The sequence below is a fragment of the Xiphophorus maculatus genome, chromosome 15 (assembly GCF_002775205.1).
Source record: "Xiphophorus maculatus strain JP 163 A chromosome 15, X_maculatus-5.0-male, whole genome shotgun sequence".
Classification (NCBI taxonomy): Eukaryota; Metazoa; Chordata; class Actinopteri; order Cyprinodontiformes; family Poeciliidae; genus Xiphophorus; species Xiphophorus maculatus.
Window position 1 is genome coordinate 21,372,326 of NC_036457.1, and position 17,557 is coordinate 21,389,882.

The 17,557-nt window shown below is 39.4% G+C and overlaps 2 protein-coding genes and 1 pseudogene across 2 annotated transcripts; all 3 read right to left on the minus strand.

Annotated features, from left to right (window-relative positions):
- Positions 1-2,408: 2,408 nt before the first annotated feature.
- LOC111611446 lies at positions 2,409-4,989 on the minus strand. The gene is made up of 7 exons (XM_023348252.1): positions 4,936-4,989; positions 4,498-4,842; positions 4,073-4,408; positions 3,122-3,232; positions 3,005-3,033; positions 2,853-2,934; positions 2,409-2,506 (listed from the first exon to the last, which is right to left on the minus strand). The coding sequence occupies exons 1-7, from the start codon at positions 4,973-4,975 to the stop codon at positions 2,409-2,411; spliced, it is 1,041 nt and encodes a 346-aa protein (XP_023204020.1). The 5' UTR covers positions 4,976-4,989.
- Positions 4,990-7,521: 2,532 nt separating this feature from the next.
- On the minus strand, positions 7,522-8,888 carry LOC111611447. The gene is made up of 5 exons (XM_023348253.1): positions 8,846-8,888; positions 8,066-8,746; positions 7,841-7,954; positions 7,711-7,745; positions 7,522-7,611 (listed from the first exon to the last, which is right to left on the minus strand). Exons 1-5 carry the CDS (start codon positions 8,886-8,888, stop codon positions 7,522-7,524), a joined length of 963 nt encoding a protein of 320 aa, XP_023204021.1.
- A 1,996-nt stretch (positions 8,889-10,884) lies between these two features.
- Positions 10,885-12,618, minus strand: LOC102218390 (annotated as a pseudogene).
- Between the last annotated feature and the right edge of the window lie 4,939 nt (positions 12,619-17,557).

Here is a 17,557-nt window from a genome sequence, read left to right on the forward strand (position 1 = left end):
AAACGTCGAGCAATCCAAAAGTTGCGTTTGGTCAACGTCTTTTTTTTGCGGCAATCACGTACTGTAGTGAGTATTTCAAAAGCAACGGCCAAACTGGTAGACGAAATCCAAAACTCAGTGTTAATCAGCCATGTAACGTCCTTTGAGATGCTGCAAAGCTACAGGTAGCCGTGACATAGAGTCATCACATGTGCAACCTTATAAATTTTAATTCCGCCCAAATGTCCCATTAAAATTCCTCCCATATGTACCATTATGGTTGGGCTGCACAGTGGCGCAGTTGGTGGCACTGTTGCCTTGCAGCAAGAAGGTCCTGGGTTTGATTCCCTCCCCGGGGTCTTTCTGCATGGAGTTTGCATGTTCTCCCCGTGCATGCGTGGGTTCTCTCTGGGTACTCCGGCTTCCTCCCACAGTTCAAAAACATGGCTGTCAGGTTAATTGGTCTCTCTAAATTCTCCCTAGGTGTGAGTGTGTGTGTGAATGGTTGTTTGTTCTGTATGTCTCTGTGTTGCCCTGCGACAGGCTGGCGACCTGTCCAGGGTGACCCTGCCTCTCACCCGGAACGTAGCTGGAGGTAGACACCAGCAACCCTCCCTACCCCATTAGGGACAAGGGTGAACAGAAAATGGATGGATGGATGGGGGTGCTTTTCTAATTCCTCCCAAATGTCCCATATTAAATTCTCCCAAATGTCCCAATATTAGTCCTCCCGAATGACCCATCACTGGGTCACCATGGGTGCTAAAAATTCAGAATGTCGGGCATAAGGGTAAGGTCTGATGGCCCATTCAGCTAACTTGTGCCCTATACCCTTTGCCCCCCAGGATTTTTCAAAAACACCCCTAAATCCTCTGAGAAATCCGAAAATACAGGTGTAGCTCTAATCCTCAGATATGTTCACAGTGTCTCTGGCAATCACACAGTAAAGTGAGTCTTCCATTGTTATTATTATTTAGTTAAAATATATTAATTTATTTGTCCTGTAAATTTATCACAGGAAATGTATGGATAATTTTAATGCTTAATGTTACAAAAAACATGACTTGTTCATGTAAAACAAGCCATGTCCATTTTTTTCTCTATGTTTCTTTGTTATCGAGAGGAGCCAGTTGAGGTGGCTCTGGCATCTGGTCAGGATGCCTCCTGGACGCCTCCCTGGTGAGGTGTTCCGGGCACGTCCCACCGGGAGGAGGCCCTGGGGAAGACCCAGGACACGCTGGAGGGACGATGTCTCTCGGCTGGCCTGGGAACGCCTCGGGATTCCCCCGGAAGAGCTAGAAGAAGTGGCTGGGGAAAGGGAAGTCTGGGCCTCCCTTCTGAAGCTGCTACCCCCCGTGACCCGACCTCGGATAAGCGGAAGAAGATGGATGGATGGATGGGTTTCTTTGTTATATGTAGTGCTATAATTTAATAATACTCACAAAATACTTGTATCAATCACTTATGGCTATATATAAGTATTTATTTGATGTATATATACCATTTTTTTTCCTTTGCACAAAATCGCAATAATTGTATTTTGGGGCGTGCCGTTGTGGCGTAGCGGTTAGCGCGACCCGTATTTGGAGGCCTTGAGTCCTCGACGCGGCCGTCGCGGGTTCGACTCCCGGACCTGACGACATTTGCCGCATGTCTTCCCCCCTCTGCTTCCCCATTTCCTGTCAGTCTACTGTCATATAAGGGACAACCAGAGCCCACAAAAGACCCCCTTGAGGGGTACGAAAAATAATTGTATTTTACTATTTTTGAATAAATATTAAGTTTACTCACAACAGATTATTCTGCTTTTTTGCAAATTTCATTCAGAAAAACTATCTTGTCGATAAAATGGCTTGTTCTGAGTAACTGTCAACTTAAAAAAACAGAATATTTTAAAAGTACGTTTTTAGGAAGGTTAGAAATATGTTTTTCACATATTACCATTTTTTTTCTTTTACTTTGTTTCCAAACCAGGAGTTTGCTGTTTTTCCAACTCACCCTGGGAGCTTGGTTTGGAGAGGCCAAACTGAAATGGCATGCAATACTTTTAGCAAAAAGTCAGTGTTTAGCAGTTTGTTGATTGCACAGAATAATAATGCGAGGCCATAACTTTAAAACAAAAGATTTTTACTTGTGGTATTAAAACAGCATTTAAAAAATAAAATAAAATCTACTGTTTGTATGTATTTAACAAAAAGGTTAAACACAAATCTGTCAATAAGTGTTTATTGAACAATCAACTTATAAGAAATAAAGCAAATATTGGGGAGCAGAAATCCTGAGACGTATTGCAAACCCAATCCTCCACACTGCTTCTTTATGTTTTTTTACAGGGGTGTGTGTGTGTGTGTGGGTGTGTGTGTGTGTGTGTGTGCGTGTGTGTGTGTGTGTGTGTGTGTGTGGTTCATTCTCAATCATCTCCTCATGCTCTATCCCTTTCTGTTCCTTCCCATCCATGCCGTCTCCTCCACAGCCTTACATTGCCTTGCAACTCCACGGCCACTTTTCACACTGTCCTCGTCTGATGCTTTAAGACAACAATGGTAAAACTTTATAGGACTTTCACAAATAAATCATAGTGTTAGAACCCAAACATGATACAAAACATCAACAGCAACACACGTTCAAGCAGGTTCAGAGTTTCCATAGCGATTGCTGTACTAGTCAATGCATAACAGATATTTAATTATCACCATCTCTATGACATTCTTGATTTTTCCGTTGCTATCTTGGTCAGTTATGCTTCACTACTAACATTATACTACAATACATTATTTAAAGACATGTATTCAACAATATTCAGTATTTCTTCTTTGTCTTTAGTCCAAGATGGTTCTGTTCTTCAGCTTCTAGTGTCAGAATAAACCACACACCGCTGTGCGTCGCTGTGGACGATCGGCAATCGACGATTCGGTGGGGCGAAGACACACTCGAATAGACGACGGATTCTGCAGTCTGTAAGAGGCGCTTGTATGAAATAATCATTCAAATTTACATATAGCATAACGTGAAAAGGTGAGCTCACCTGATCAGCAAAAGTTCTTTTAGGGGCCCCTGGAGATGGGTTAAAAGTAAAACCTCAGATCAACTCAACTCAATGCAGAAGCAACATTTATGCCATTTTGCACGTAGTTTTACACACCAGCAGAAGCTTTCCTCCGGGATCTACAAAGCATCCAGGACAGGAGGAGAGTCGTGATTCCAAAAATGATGTTTGACGTCACCAGTACAACAACAGTTGGATTCAGGCCACCTTCAAACAGAAGGACACATAGTGAATAAATCATGACGTCATCGAGAAGGTAACATATTAAAATGTGGCGAAATAGTGGAAATTTTAAATACTCTCACATTTTTAGTGAAATATGTTGTCATTGTGATTAATTACAGTAAGTGAGGCTAATTCTGTTGGTGTCCTGCGCTCAGTTATAACTTCTCTCTACATCTCTTGAATGCGTTTTGCTTCTATGTTGTTTGTGAACTTTTTCTTTCTTTGTTTACCAGACTTTGGATCTTATTTAACTTTGAATTAAAATGTTTTAATATAGCAATGTGTGAGCAGGCAGCTAGTTCAGAATGGTTCACTGCGACTTACCCTTCTTATAGATTGTGTCAGTCACTTTCTACTGGAAAACTGTTAAGTCAGCAGTTTTCCATAAGACTCGTGTGGGTCATGATATGGACATAACAAACTTTATGTCTTTTTTATCAGAAATGTTATATGGAATAAAACACATTTTTGAATCTTGTTCGTAAGCCATCATCTTCAAATTCAATGCATATAAAGGCTTTGTATGCAGTAAATCTACATTTCACAGGATGATCTGACTTAGTTAAATAAACATTTTTTTTAATTATACTGTATTGTTCAAAGATTAGCTGGGATTTGCAAATTTATAGAATTTCTTTTTTGTTATTAAACCAATTTAAAGTGCACTGCTAGATAGAGACTTGACTGTTAAACTATTTACACTTAATTTTACATTGAGCGCCTATTCTGTTGTATGTTATTTGACTTTTTTGATACATATTTTCCACATAAAATCAAACCAACAATGTCATAAACATTACATATATTTTGCGATTCTCTTACTGTTAAAAACCATGGACACATTTCCAAACTGTGTCTGTCCACACACGGTGGGGGCGCAGTAGTAAGTTCCCCCTCCGTCGGAGTCGACGTCTCTGACGAGGAGCTTGTGCACGCAGGTCGTTTCCCCGCGCTCGGTCCTCTTACAGGAGTCGTCTGCTTTCCGAGACACGTGAATGACTTCTGGCGCGGAACGCTGAGAGGTTTTCAGCCACATGACCCCAGTGTCCTCTGCCGTGCACTGAGCGGCGTGGAAAGTACAGCTGAAAGGCACGGCGTCCTCCGACCCGGCTGGCTGGGATTTCGGCGGCTGGACCACAGAGTGGTTCAGCTTCACGCCTTGGAGAAAGAAATCAGATCAGCTGTGATCAGAAGAGCCGTTTGTGGGTCCAACTAAAACTAAGTGGATATGAGAATAGACTGAATACCTTGTAGCATCAACAAGGTTCCTGACCCAAACTGAATGTCATTCAGCCGCAGAACTCCACAGAAGTAAGTTCCAGCATCATCCCAAGACGCTGCTGTTATGGTCAAGTGATTATTGATCCCATTGGAATGAACTGAATAACGATGTTTCAGTTCGTCAACAACTGCACTCCAATTGTAGCGAGAAGAATAAGTTGCAACCACCTGCAGTCTTCTCTCTGCTGTCAGTTTGTACCACACTCTATTATAAATGACACTCTTTAAGAAGCATTCGATGGTCGCCGATTCTCCGAGCTTCAGTGTTCGCACCGAAACGGGCTGAGAGACGTCACTGGGCTCTGCTTCACCTGCAACGAAACACAGAGGAAATCATCATGTTTGTGCACAAAGAGGGAGAAAAAGAGATTTTCCTAATCTACATTTTTTTTGTTTGTACTCACACAGATAACAGAGAAGGAGCACGGTCGCAAAGAAAGCCATCTCCACTTCTGCTTTTGCACTTCCACTTATTTGCAGCAGCCAAGCCTACTGAAGTGGCAGAAAATGACCATGCGTAGACGTACCAACACCAGGCTGTTCTACATTCTGCCACATCTATCAGCTCTGATATGATTGGTTCATAAAGTTTAGCACAGAAAAGCCTGATTTGCTGATTCCTGAGGAAACAATATAGCAAGAAAAAAAAAGTGGTTATTTAAAGCAGCTGAATGACTCAGACTTGTTGTGGGGAGTTTGGCCTTGTTTTGTCTTCCAGTAGTTAGGGCAGCAAAATGTGACCTTTATGGGTTTTAGTGTGAAACAAGCAAGCAGGAGAAATGACACAGGGTAGAAATTTTTATTTATTTTTTACCAATTAAACCTTGCCGGGGTGTTGACGTTTGAATTTTAGGAGCTGATCATTCAGCACCAGCTGTTGCATTGATTTCTCCAAACTTTGAAATTCAACTTGTTTTTACGGTTTACACAGAATGTGCTGCTTCAACGAAAGTAGAACCAAATATCATAACACACATTCTGTACTAGCAACTAATTATAGAAAACACATAAAGTACAAGGAATATGTTCAAACCGACTTGTATAGTAGAATGACACTTTTCTATCCCCCCATCACATTTAAGAAGTATCAGTTCCAAGTTCAGTTCAAATAGAATAAAACTGAATTAGTTCATCTTAATAGTTCACCGGCTAATTCAACATCTCAACATTAACCAGTTCTTCTATCATTTTATCTTATCTGCTTTATTATTTACGTATGTTTTTGGCTTTAGATAAGTCTGAAATGTCGACAGATTTCAATTTTTACTCTCCTGAAAACACTACGAGGCTGTTGTTCCTCTTTAGTAAATCCTCACATGCTATCTGATAAAAGTGAGTTAGAAAAAACAGAATCTGCAGGTACATTAATCTTTTTTTCTCTGTTGTACCTGCAGATCTACAAAAGGTTCCAAGCCCTCAGTGCAGCAGGTTCTGCGCAGTATAATGGACGTTAACTTGGCAAAATGGGTGTTCAGTTTACATGGTTAAGGAAGGATGGTGATAAACATCATCAATCCTGGGTAATCAAAAAGGCAAATATGTGTGCATAATACTTTGACCCACCGCTGGGTGCCGACACACAGAGTGGAAACCAAGCTCTTGAATTTGAGTGCAAGGGTTGTGAAAAATAACTGCTCCTAAAAATGAACACTTGCCGTAAATTCATTACTCATTTGAGATGAGGTCAGAGCTATCACTTTTCTTCAGAGCATTGATGAATCAATCCTATGCTGCGCATTGACACAGGTGTTATAAAAAATGCAGAACATCTCAGGACCGATGCTACAAGCAGCCTCTCAACCACAGACATAGAAACATGTAGGACAGCAAGTGTTCTGAAATAGGTTATCTCTACATCTGATCCCTGTGAAAGTCAAAACAGACGCTTGTCTCCAGGCGTAGAGAAAATGCCTCGACTCTCGGTGTTCCGCCTCCATTTGACTGATGTACTTGGCAGATTAGGCGAACGCAGCACAGTTTGGATTTTTGGTTAATTTGGAAACAGAGATTTTTAAGTGTTTAAAAAAAACATCATGTGCTTCTAATCACAGGTCTATTGATCTCTTGATAGGGTTTATGGCTGACTCCAGAGTTTTCTGTGCCAAATCTCAACATAATTTGTTTGCTAGCGCTTATTGATTATTGATCCATACTGAGTACAATGAGAAACTACAAGGAACTCATTAAAACGGAATCAGTGTTTTCTTTGTTATGTATTCTGTTATTCACTCTCAATTAATAGCATTAATAACTCAAAAGAAGCCAGTAACTCTATGTATACCTATTCAGGGTTATACATAAATAATTGTTGACTCATTCAACAGTGTAGAAAAAAGCACAAAAGGATCTATTTCCATGACAACTGAAAGCACAGGGAAGAGATTTTCTCTCTGAGAAAAACAATCATCAGTCATAATTTGTAGCTTATGCTTTAGTTGAATGGATCTATTGTGATAATTATCCAGTAAAGAAACAAACCTTTCCCTTCTCACACTGTGGTACCAGCCGTCCTCTCGTTGCACTTCCACATTCGGTTTTCACGTCACTTTTTCAAATGGGATCAATAAAAACGATTGGCAAAAACAAACATTGCTAGGAAAACTCGCGAAGGAAAGGCAAGTTTATTTATGCAGCATCGTTCAAACAGAAATCACTTTCAAAATGCTTTCCAGGACGTCCAGGGTAACACATGAAAAAAACCCAGATAAGCGTAAAGGCATTGCATTAAAAGAATACAGTTAAAATACAAATATCAAATGCATAAAAGAACCAAATGTTCTCAAGTCGGGTTGTTAGATCAGTACACCAAAATCTTTTCAGCCCTAAATTAAAGGTTTCTGCACATCTCAAGAGGCAGGAGTTCATTCTGTAACCGATGAGCTTCAGGTGCCGATAATAGTATCAAAGGAATTGCAAAACAAAAACCTCAGACTTCTTCTACAAACTCAGTATTACGTCTTCAGAGACACAAATACCAAAATGTCTACCTTCTAATATCTGTGGTAAACACATTCACTCCAGACTCCATCCTTCTGTCTCATCGAGCTGTCGGTCGCCACGGCTACTGCAGTGTGATAGCTCTTTCCAAAAAAAAAAAAAAAGAAAAAGGTGTTTATAGTCGTTGCAACATGCAGGAAAACTGTGACTGGACGAAGCTTAAATGTTAAAGGTTAATTCACCTTCACATGTGCTGACGGGTGCTTTGGTTGGGACTCTGCTTGTGACAAAGGAAATGTTTGTTTAATGACAACGTCAATTATTTATAATTTTAAAAAAAGTAAAATCAAAAACAGTTGAATATTGTGTCACCTGAAGATATGCATTTTGTCTTCTTAGTGATTTTGCACACCAACAAAGCCAGTAAAAGACTGAGGGCAGAGGTGAACGCACAGGCTGCACTCAGAAAAATGGTAACTGAGTCGTCTGCATAGAAGGAGACGATACAGATAGAGTTCTTATTTGTCTTTTATTTTGAAAGGACAAATTGAAACGATTTTATAGGTTTAATTTAGAAACTATGATATCGGTACTCACATGTTAAGTCCGGGTTAGTTGTGTTTCCGAGCACTATCTGTCCGCATGAGGCAACGGCGCAGTAGTAGTCCACAGCTTGAGACGCATCCAGGGGCAGGACGAACACACAGCTGTGTGTTTTTGTGTTTGCTTTCTTGTCACTCATATTGCCGCTGCTTTTGTGGGTGTAAATTAGTTTCAGGAAAGAGTCTTCAGAGCCTTTGAACCAGTAAAAGCCGTGCTCTCCATCGTAGGTCCCATTTCGTAACGTGCAGTGTGTCGTCGCAGAGCCGCCCGGCCGGGCGTTCTCCGACTCCGACAGGCCTTCGGTTTTCAAGCCCGGGCCTTCCACATGGACATCGATGCCCTCCAAGAAGTCAAACTCATGGGAAAACAGGCTGACACAGTAGTACGTGGCCGAGTCCGACACTTGCGCATTCAGTATCTTCAGGTGGAATTCGCCGCTGCCGGGTTCCGGTTTGAATCGTGGATCGCCGGTGATCAGGTCGCTGTGAAGAGAGCCGTTTTGTTTGTGTTTGTAGAACTCAGACATGAGCTGGGCTTTTTCCCCCATGCTTTTTTTGTACCAGTAAAAGATCGGTCCATTACTGCCTTGGTAGAAACATTTCAAGGTCACGTTCTGGCCAACGCGAACGGATTTAAAGTCCAAAGGGGACGACGGCGCCAAAGCTGCCGAAGGAGCTAAAGAGAGATTTGAGGAGAAAATCAAAAGTGGCCATTTGTTACAGCTGCAAACTTATTAAATATTCTAAAAATGAAAAAAAATATGTTATTACATACCAACTGTTGCCAAGAACAGATAGAAAATCTTCAGAGTAGTCATTATGTTTAAATGGTTGCGCTGGACTGATACAATCTCTCAACATGTTCTACTTTCTCATGAGTGAGCTGGATGCTACCAGCCAATCAGAAATGAGGAGGGAGTCAGTAAGCCTTCCTGGTGTTAACGCTGGGCAGCAGACAGGAAGATGTGATGACAGAATTGGTTAAGATGCCGTCAGAAGTCATGAAAGTCATTTAAAAGTTCTCACTGAGATGAAGATCAACATCAGTGTCACTGAACTATGGGCCCTGCGTAACAAATGCTCATTAGATTTACTTGATTTGCACATCATGAGATGCTTCTGTGTTTTATTTTACTTAAAAATCTGTTTCGCACGCATACATAGATATATATTTGTAGAACCACTGAATGTTTGTAGGCCCCATAACATAGTTTTTGGAAAGTCTTAAAAAGGAGTAATCTTTACTTCTGACAGTAGCGTTGTCACAAAGTCATTTGGACAGCACTTAGACTTTGTGAACCGTTTAACAAAGTTGGGGCAGACATAAAAGCAGATCTTTAACCAATGCAGATCTTTAACCAATCCGATTTGCATAGTTCCTCTAAATCATCCAAGCTAAGAGAGTTCTCTGTCATGCGACTCCCTTTTCTGGTCGTCCCACTGAGTTTACATTGGATTTATTTAGCTCAGGGAACTGAGATTGCTAAGGAAGAAGCTGATTTTACACTTAATGAATCCTTTCGGAGGTGATTTACTCATGTATTTTGGATCAATTTCACACTATGTTTTATTAATCACTTGTTTTATTAACAAGTGACTAATAAAAGTGTTAATAAAACAAGTGTTTACTTGTTTTATTAACAAGGAAACACTGGATCTTCATCCCATATATATATATATATATATATATATATATACAGTACAGACCAAAAGTTTGGACACACCCTTCTAATTCAATGGGTTTTCTTTATTTTCATGACTATTTATAAGGCAATAAATCCCACTTATTAACCTGACAGGGCAGGTTGACCTATGAAGTGAAAACCATTTCAGGTGACGACCTCTTGAAGCTCATCAAGAAAATGCAGAGTGTGTGCAAAGCAGTAATCACAGCAAAAGGTTGCTACTTTGAAGAAACTAGAATATAAGGAGTATTTTCAGTTGTTTTACACTTTTTTGTTTAGTGCATATTTCCACATGTTATTCATAGTTTTGATGCCTTCAGTGTGAATCTACAATGTCAATAGTCATGAAAATAAAGGAAACTCATTGAATTAAAAGGTGTGTCCAAACTTTTGGTCTGTACTGCATATAATAAGAGAACAATATAAAGTTCCTAGATTCAGCAAAAATGTCTAAATAAAATATTTTAGATTAAATTGTCAGATGGTCCATGTAAGGCTGGCAGCAGTGATGTAATTACAATATTTACAATATTTTTGTTTTATACTTACACAGGATAAGTTAACTTGTATATATTTTTAACATATATTTAAATAATGGTAAAGGGTCCTTTGAGATATTTTCCAAATTTGGTAAATTGGTAAAAGCTTGTCTGTTCAAAGAAACCTGCAGATTGGAGCGCATCTTCACTTACTTGCTAATGAATAAAATAATATTATACTTATAAATATCTCTATTAGTAGAAATATTTACAGAATGTTGCTTTGCTATATTTTTTAACAGGTTCTTCAAAGCTTGTTATCAACTGGGATGATCATCAAACCACGTTAATTTGTTTTAGCAGCAAGAGCCAACGGCTGCACACTTCAGGAAGGACGTGGAGAAATGTGTTTTTGTACAATTTGTGAGTATGAAACCCAACACAACAAGAAAAAAAAAGAAAATTATCTTGTGAAGATGCTAGCTAGAAATTGGTAAAAGTAGTATCATTATCTATGAGGTCTGTGGGCTAACAGTCCGCTCACAGAGGAAGAAACTATCACTTGAAAGCAGAACAAGAGAGACAGAATAAAGTTTGCAAATACAGTTAACGGCCATTACCTTTCGAAACATGCTCCAAACAACAACTGATTTGTTTACTCATACGACAATTGCTTTATTTGTGAGTAAAATGAGAGAAGCTTTCAAATCTCACAGTACTGTCCCAACGTTAAGGGACGAGTGTGACAGAATCCCAGTATGTTGCTGTTTTCCAGCTGGAAGAACTGGTGCGTTTCCCACAATACGTGGAAACACTGAAGCGACATTTCAAGACATCAGCCAGGAATGTAAAGTTTGGGATGAAATAGGTCCGGGGCATCAAACTCAGTTTCTTTATACATAATCATTTAAACTCCAAACCTGCCAACTGAAACACATTTAAGACAAAAATCTGCTCAATCTACTGTTTCATAGAGGAGTAAACACACTCGGTCTCTTGACTTTTCTTCTGTCTTCTTGATCGGGTGGGCTGGTTCACGTTAACAGCAGCATAATGGAGACCGTCTTCCTAATAACAGGACACATCAGAGATTATGAACAAATTTTCCTTCCAAACATAGTTATCTGATCAGGACATGTTGAAGAGACGTGCATTTTTGGTATTCACTAAACACATTCAGTTGTATTTACCTCTCCATCTGCAGCTGGACAAAACAAAGACTTTCCTTGAAATACTGTGAAAGACGGAGACATTTTTTAAAATGAGGAAATGTGGATAACCCGAATACAAAACCAGCAGTTACCTGAGGTTTGGCAGCTGTCTTTGTGTTCCTTGTACAGTTTGATGGCCAGCAAAACATTTAGGACGATGGTGAAAAATCACAGCTGCACATAAGAAATACGCCAAATACCCCAGCGATACCGCCTCACCTGCAGATCCAAGCATCAAAACCCCAAAGTTTTAGCTTCTCTCTTCTCCAGACAAGCAAAAAGAACAAAAGCAATTATTCAGTGAAACGACTCACTTTCCAATTCCAATTTCGTCCCGTTTCCAAACGCTATCCGTCCACAGGAGGCAACAGCGCAGTAATAAGTCCCAACGTGAGACTTTTTAATGTTCTCCATTGGCAGTTTGTACAGACAGGTGTGAGTATGCGTGTCGGGACTTGTTAGACATTGGTCCGCCGTGGCTCCACGGGAGTAAACGAGTCCTGGATCATATTTTGAGGACTTTCTGAACCAGTAAACTCTGCGTTCTCCCCGGCAGCTCCCAGTTTGGGCCGTGCAGTTCAGAGTCACGGAGTCCCCTGGCCGTGCGGTTTCAGATGCCGCCTGGCGGACCAAAGCTTCGCCTCCCACCGCTGAATCTTTCACAACAACTGTCACACCCTTCACAAACTTGAGCAGGACTGAAAGGCTGCTGGCGCAGAGGTATGTTCCTGTGTCTGAAGAGTGCAAATTGGAAATGTTTAACCGACTCTTCCCTACTTCAGTTTCCAGACTGAATCGTGGGTCGTCTTTCAACCTCCCGTAAAAAGTACTTTCTTTCTGTAATTTGTAACTCATGGAGATCAGCTGCGGTTTCTGTCCCAGGGATTGCTTGTACCAAAAATAACTGGCCTCTTCTTCGTCAAAAGAACATTGTAGAGACAAGTTGCCACCAACATCAGCCAATACAAAGCCTGTCTTGTGATCCACAAATGTCTCCAAATCATTCATCTCGGCTAAAATAAAGGAGAAAGTCATATTTAAATGTTACCAGATATAAAGTGGTTTAATAGCTAATGCGTTACTTACCCTTGTTCCATAAGAAAACACATGAGAGACAGACAAGAGCCTCTGAAAGAGTCATCCTGCATTGAATGAAACGCACTTTGTCACCCCGCTGAGTGGCTACAAATGGAACATGGTCTCATTATCACAGCCACATACAGTAGCAGTGTGAAAACCCAAGTACCTGAAGTTCAAAAAGGATCCTCCCATTTCAATTTTCAAATGCAGAAGAGAAAAAACGAAAGAGAAATGACCGGTTTGGTCAGGTGGACGAGAAAAAAGTTTAGTTCTGCGCAGCTTTAGGTGAGAGAGTGAATGTTTTTCTACTGATTTTTAAAACTATATATTTTTTAACTTTTAACAAAACTGAATTTGAGTTGAAGCTGAGCACAGCTATTTTGTAAACTTATAACCTTTAGCAATAAACTGTTTCTAACTAGGGAACCATCTTCATAGATGTAAATGTCACACCTTACTTTACTTAAGTCCATCCAATGAACAAAAAACAAACAAACACATCAGACCTGCGTAGACAGGGCGCCTGAGGCTGCAGCCCTTTTGTTAGATGAGAACGACAACATTATGACGAGGGAAACGATCATATCTCACAATGGATTAGACGCAACTAAGCTGCAGTGTTGTTGGTGCAATGCAGGTTCATCGGAGCATTTCAGAAACCGCTCCGCTGGTGTTATTTTCTTGGACAGCCATTAGTTGAAGTTTAAATCCCTCAAAAGCCTCCAGTGAGCAACAGCTGATGTGAAATGTAAGAGGAGAATCAGCAAATTGGTAGAAGATGATAGAGAGGCAACAGAAGGTCAAGTAACAACTTGCTGCAACCAAAGTATATAGCATCGTCTTTAAATGCACAGCGCACATATAAACTCAGATGGGACACAGCAACAGAAAACCACTGATGTCAGCTAAGGAAAGGAAACAGACAGAATTATGCACAGACTCAACAACATCTGGACAAGAAAAGCGTTTACAGTCTTGGTTTTTGCAGTGACATTCAGACAGAAGGCTCAGAAATATGGATCCATCATGCTTTGTGTCAAAGGTTAGGGCTGGTGATGTAGCGTACGACCCTTGAACTACATGGGAAGTACATGGGCTTCACATGATCCTTTGATTCCCCCCAGATTGGCGTTAAATACTCATGTCAACTACTATTTCACAACATAACCACAACTTACCACAATTTAAAGCAAAATTCATAATTGGTAATAAAAAATTACCAATACATTCTCAAGTGGTCATGTCTGCAGATTAATTCATATTTTCTTATGTCCATGCCCCTGGATCAAGTTTTGTTTCAATGGAGTGAGCCATTAAACGTTTTATACCGAAATTAATAAATTCATACAAAATAAAATTTTTATCAATAAATTACCAAAATATTTTCATAAGGTCATATCTACAAGTGGAATAACATCAAGCTGGTGTCAAGTTCAAAGAAGTATTCATTTAAAAAATATATACATATATAGGAAATACAAAAAATCCATTATTCAGAAAATGACCAAAATATTCTCAGATATGTCTTGAGAATGATTTTAGCTTGCTTTGAGAAAATGTTTGATCCAGGCACATCGACGTAAAATAATATGATTCCACATGAAGACACGACGCTGAAAATATTTGGTCAATTCTTGATGAATTTTTGATTATTTTTTTTTATGTAACCAGCTAGACGCAAAATAAAATTAGTCAAACTTTATCATAAAATTCCCCAAAGCCTAATGGCTTTTGTACAAAAAATGTGACCTTTTTACCATGTTAGCATTGTTAGCGATACTGACATGTATTCAGAAACGTGTTTAAATCCAGAATCAAACAAAATAAAATCTCAAAATGACACAGTTCACCTTCATTTTATTCAAAAACTGCTCAAATTCCTTAACCATAACCTAATTCTTTTCTCTTTTTCAAAATAAAATATATTGTACTTATATTACTTAGCAGGTGTTATGCTCAGTAATATAAGCCTCCTTGTGTTACTTTACCAAACACAAGGGGGCGCTCAAATCCAGCTGATGTGTGTTGTGGTTAGGATCGATCTGAACACTGTCAAACGTATGAAATAAAATCTTCATAAATAGCAAAAGTAAGTTTTCTTTTTTTTTTCCATCCATCCCATTTTAGGTTTGATGTCGGGTTTAATGGATCTTCAGTAAGTCCTTTGTTTTTGAATCAAACTGTAACCATCACATAGGCAGCTTTACGTTTTAATTAATGACATGTGATATTTGCTCTGATGTACAAAACCACAAAGTCCTTTATTTCTGTTATTCTGGGTACAAAGTAAGCGAGAAGCTGCACCTGACGGCACCAAAGCAAAGATTTCCTCCCTTGAACCACAAAGACAGAAGAAAAAAAAAAAAGGCTCATAAATATGCATATCCGTTTCACATAAACCATATTGAGATCCAATCTACAAAGTCTAGACCGCACAGGAAGTTGAAGAGATACTTCAGCTCGGTACACGATCCATTTCTCTGTACAGCAAATGTATAAAATGTTCAAAAAAAATCTTCTACTTAGATGTTTTTTTAATTCTTAAGACCAGGAAGTGATCAAACCTGAGGTTGGCTGGTAAAACTGAAAATGTAGCCAAACACAACAAAGTCCCCTAACTCAGCTTTACCAAAAGGATTGTTTTTTTTTTTGTTTTTATTGTAAAAAAAAATTGTCTTTTGCATTTACTCAGATCATCTTTGTCCGACTGAAATAAAAAAAATAATAATCCAGCAACAACAGGAAGTATGTAAGGGGTTAAAAACCTTTTCACATCGCTCTACATCAGTGTAACAAATAAACCGTAGCCTGAAAAAACTTTAGAAATGTTGAACAGCGTCTATAATGTTTCTTTATTACATGTTGTCACTTAACTCAGTTTCTATCAAAAACTAGTTTTCGCTCAGCTTTGAGTTTCTTGTATTTTAGTCAGAGTCACACTTTGAATCTGCAAGGCATCAAACGACTGCAGAGACTTCCTGCCTGAGACCACGAATAGCACAGGGGGGGTCCAACATGCGCGGCCTGTGAAGAGTTGCCGACCTCACCGGTCGCTTCAGCACATATTGACTTGCTCTACATCCATACATAATGTCAGTGGTTTTGCTTTTACAGTAAAATGTTCCCTGAGCCACCTCTGCAGTCTTCGAGGTCGCCCAGGTTGTTTGCACGCTCTCTTCCTGAAACCTCCCAACACTGAGACCAGTTGGTTTTCTTCTTCTTTATTCAACACACATTGATCAGAAACACGGAGAGCATTTGCTTGATACTGTAGAGGATGTCGGATTTCATTTATTTATTTTAAATTTTTTTCAAAATGAAGGAAAGCCACATGTTCGCCACGTCCGGCTCTACTGCTTTAGAGTAGAGTATGTACACACATCGCTGGCTTCACTCTGCTCCTTGAGCTGATGGCGTTCTTCTTCTCGCTGACCGTAGCGTAGTGGAGGTCAGCTGCCTCCGCAGAATCCTACTTGTAAGAAAAGAGGAGTTTTCACAACATATCTTGCGACAAGTTGCACAAAGCTTTGTAAAGGAACGTCTTTTGTTTTGTCTTTTCATGACGGTTGTTGAGAAACCTTCCCCACCATCAAGGCAATTTTGTAAACACCGGTTTTTATTTAAGAAATTTAACAACTAAGAAGAGATTATTGTACACTGCTACTAGATATATGTCACATTTGTTTGTTGTTTGACTTTGCTTGTAGTTGTAGATGAAATACTCACTTGGGCTTTTGGAGCTGCAGCAGCTGAAGATCTCTCTGGAGGATCTGTTTAAGTGAAACAAAAGGGGGAGGTGTTTTATTCTTCTTGTTTTTATTTTAAACACTTTATCTAGCAGGTAAAATGCTTCTATAAACATACGTCTAGAGGGCCAAAACTAATGCACCGGCTATTTTTTTAAAAAATTGTTATTCTTACCTTCTCAATGCGGTTTACTGCATCAGATTAAACATTTCCCCTTGCAGCTCAGGGAGGATTAAAAAAGATTATTTCTACTTTCTGAATGTCTGGATGATGAGAGATCAGTTTTAGGAGAATTTTTTTGTTTCTTTTTGTTTCACTGTGTTGTGATGTTGTGTGACATCATGGCGAGATTTAATAAAAAATAAAATCACAATCAGGTGAATCAAATAGGTTCTATACAAATCTGATTGATTGATTGATTGATTGATTGAATTTACAGATGCCACAGAGTGTCGTGCTCATCTGTTCAGACAGGTATGAACACCATGGCGATGTCCAGTTACTATTTTGTGTTTGGTGTACCAAAACCCGTCTGCGTACAAAAGCAAAAGGCCTCGTGAAGACGCCAACTTTAGCTCAGAGGAGAGTTTTTATATTTGCGGTGGAAAGAGTTCTGCACGGTCCCTGGGCTGGAAGGCCGCTCAGGGAGGAAGAAGCCGTTTCACTCAAGAGGCAACATTAAAATACCAGTTCACAGTTTCAGATCCACTGTTTAAATCATGTTTTGTTGTCTAATGAAACCGTCATTTAAGTACTGGAGCAAAATGACCATTGCAAATCTATTGGTAAGATTTAAAGGATTAAATAGTTGCTTTGGCAGCAATTAGGTCCTCTTCAAAAAAAAATAAGGAACCATGACAAGAAAAGATAGAGAAGACATGAATAGTTTGTTATAAGTGCAAAAGCGCTGAATGATGGGAATGGAGCACCTGTTAACCAGCCATTGTCAGTTATTAATGGGCATAAAATGTATTCGATCTTACAGTCGACTCAGAACTGTTGGTAGATAAATGAGTGATTAAACACGAGCAACCAGCATTATGGTCTCTGGTTTTTTTGCTAAATTGTGGAATTCCATAACATAACTGATTATATAAAAAGAACAGATTATTATTATTATTATTATTGTTATTATTTAAGGTCAATCAAGTGTACTTGTTAGCTCAATAATAACAGTTCCCTGTCTTCTGCCCACATCACTTTGGTCTAACATGTATCATAAGTTACAAATATGTGACACACCTTCACGATTGCGTTTCTTCGTCTTGTACAGTTTGTGGGATGT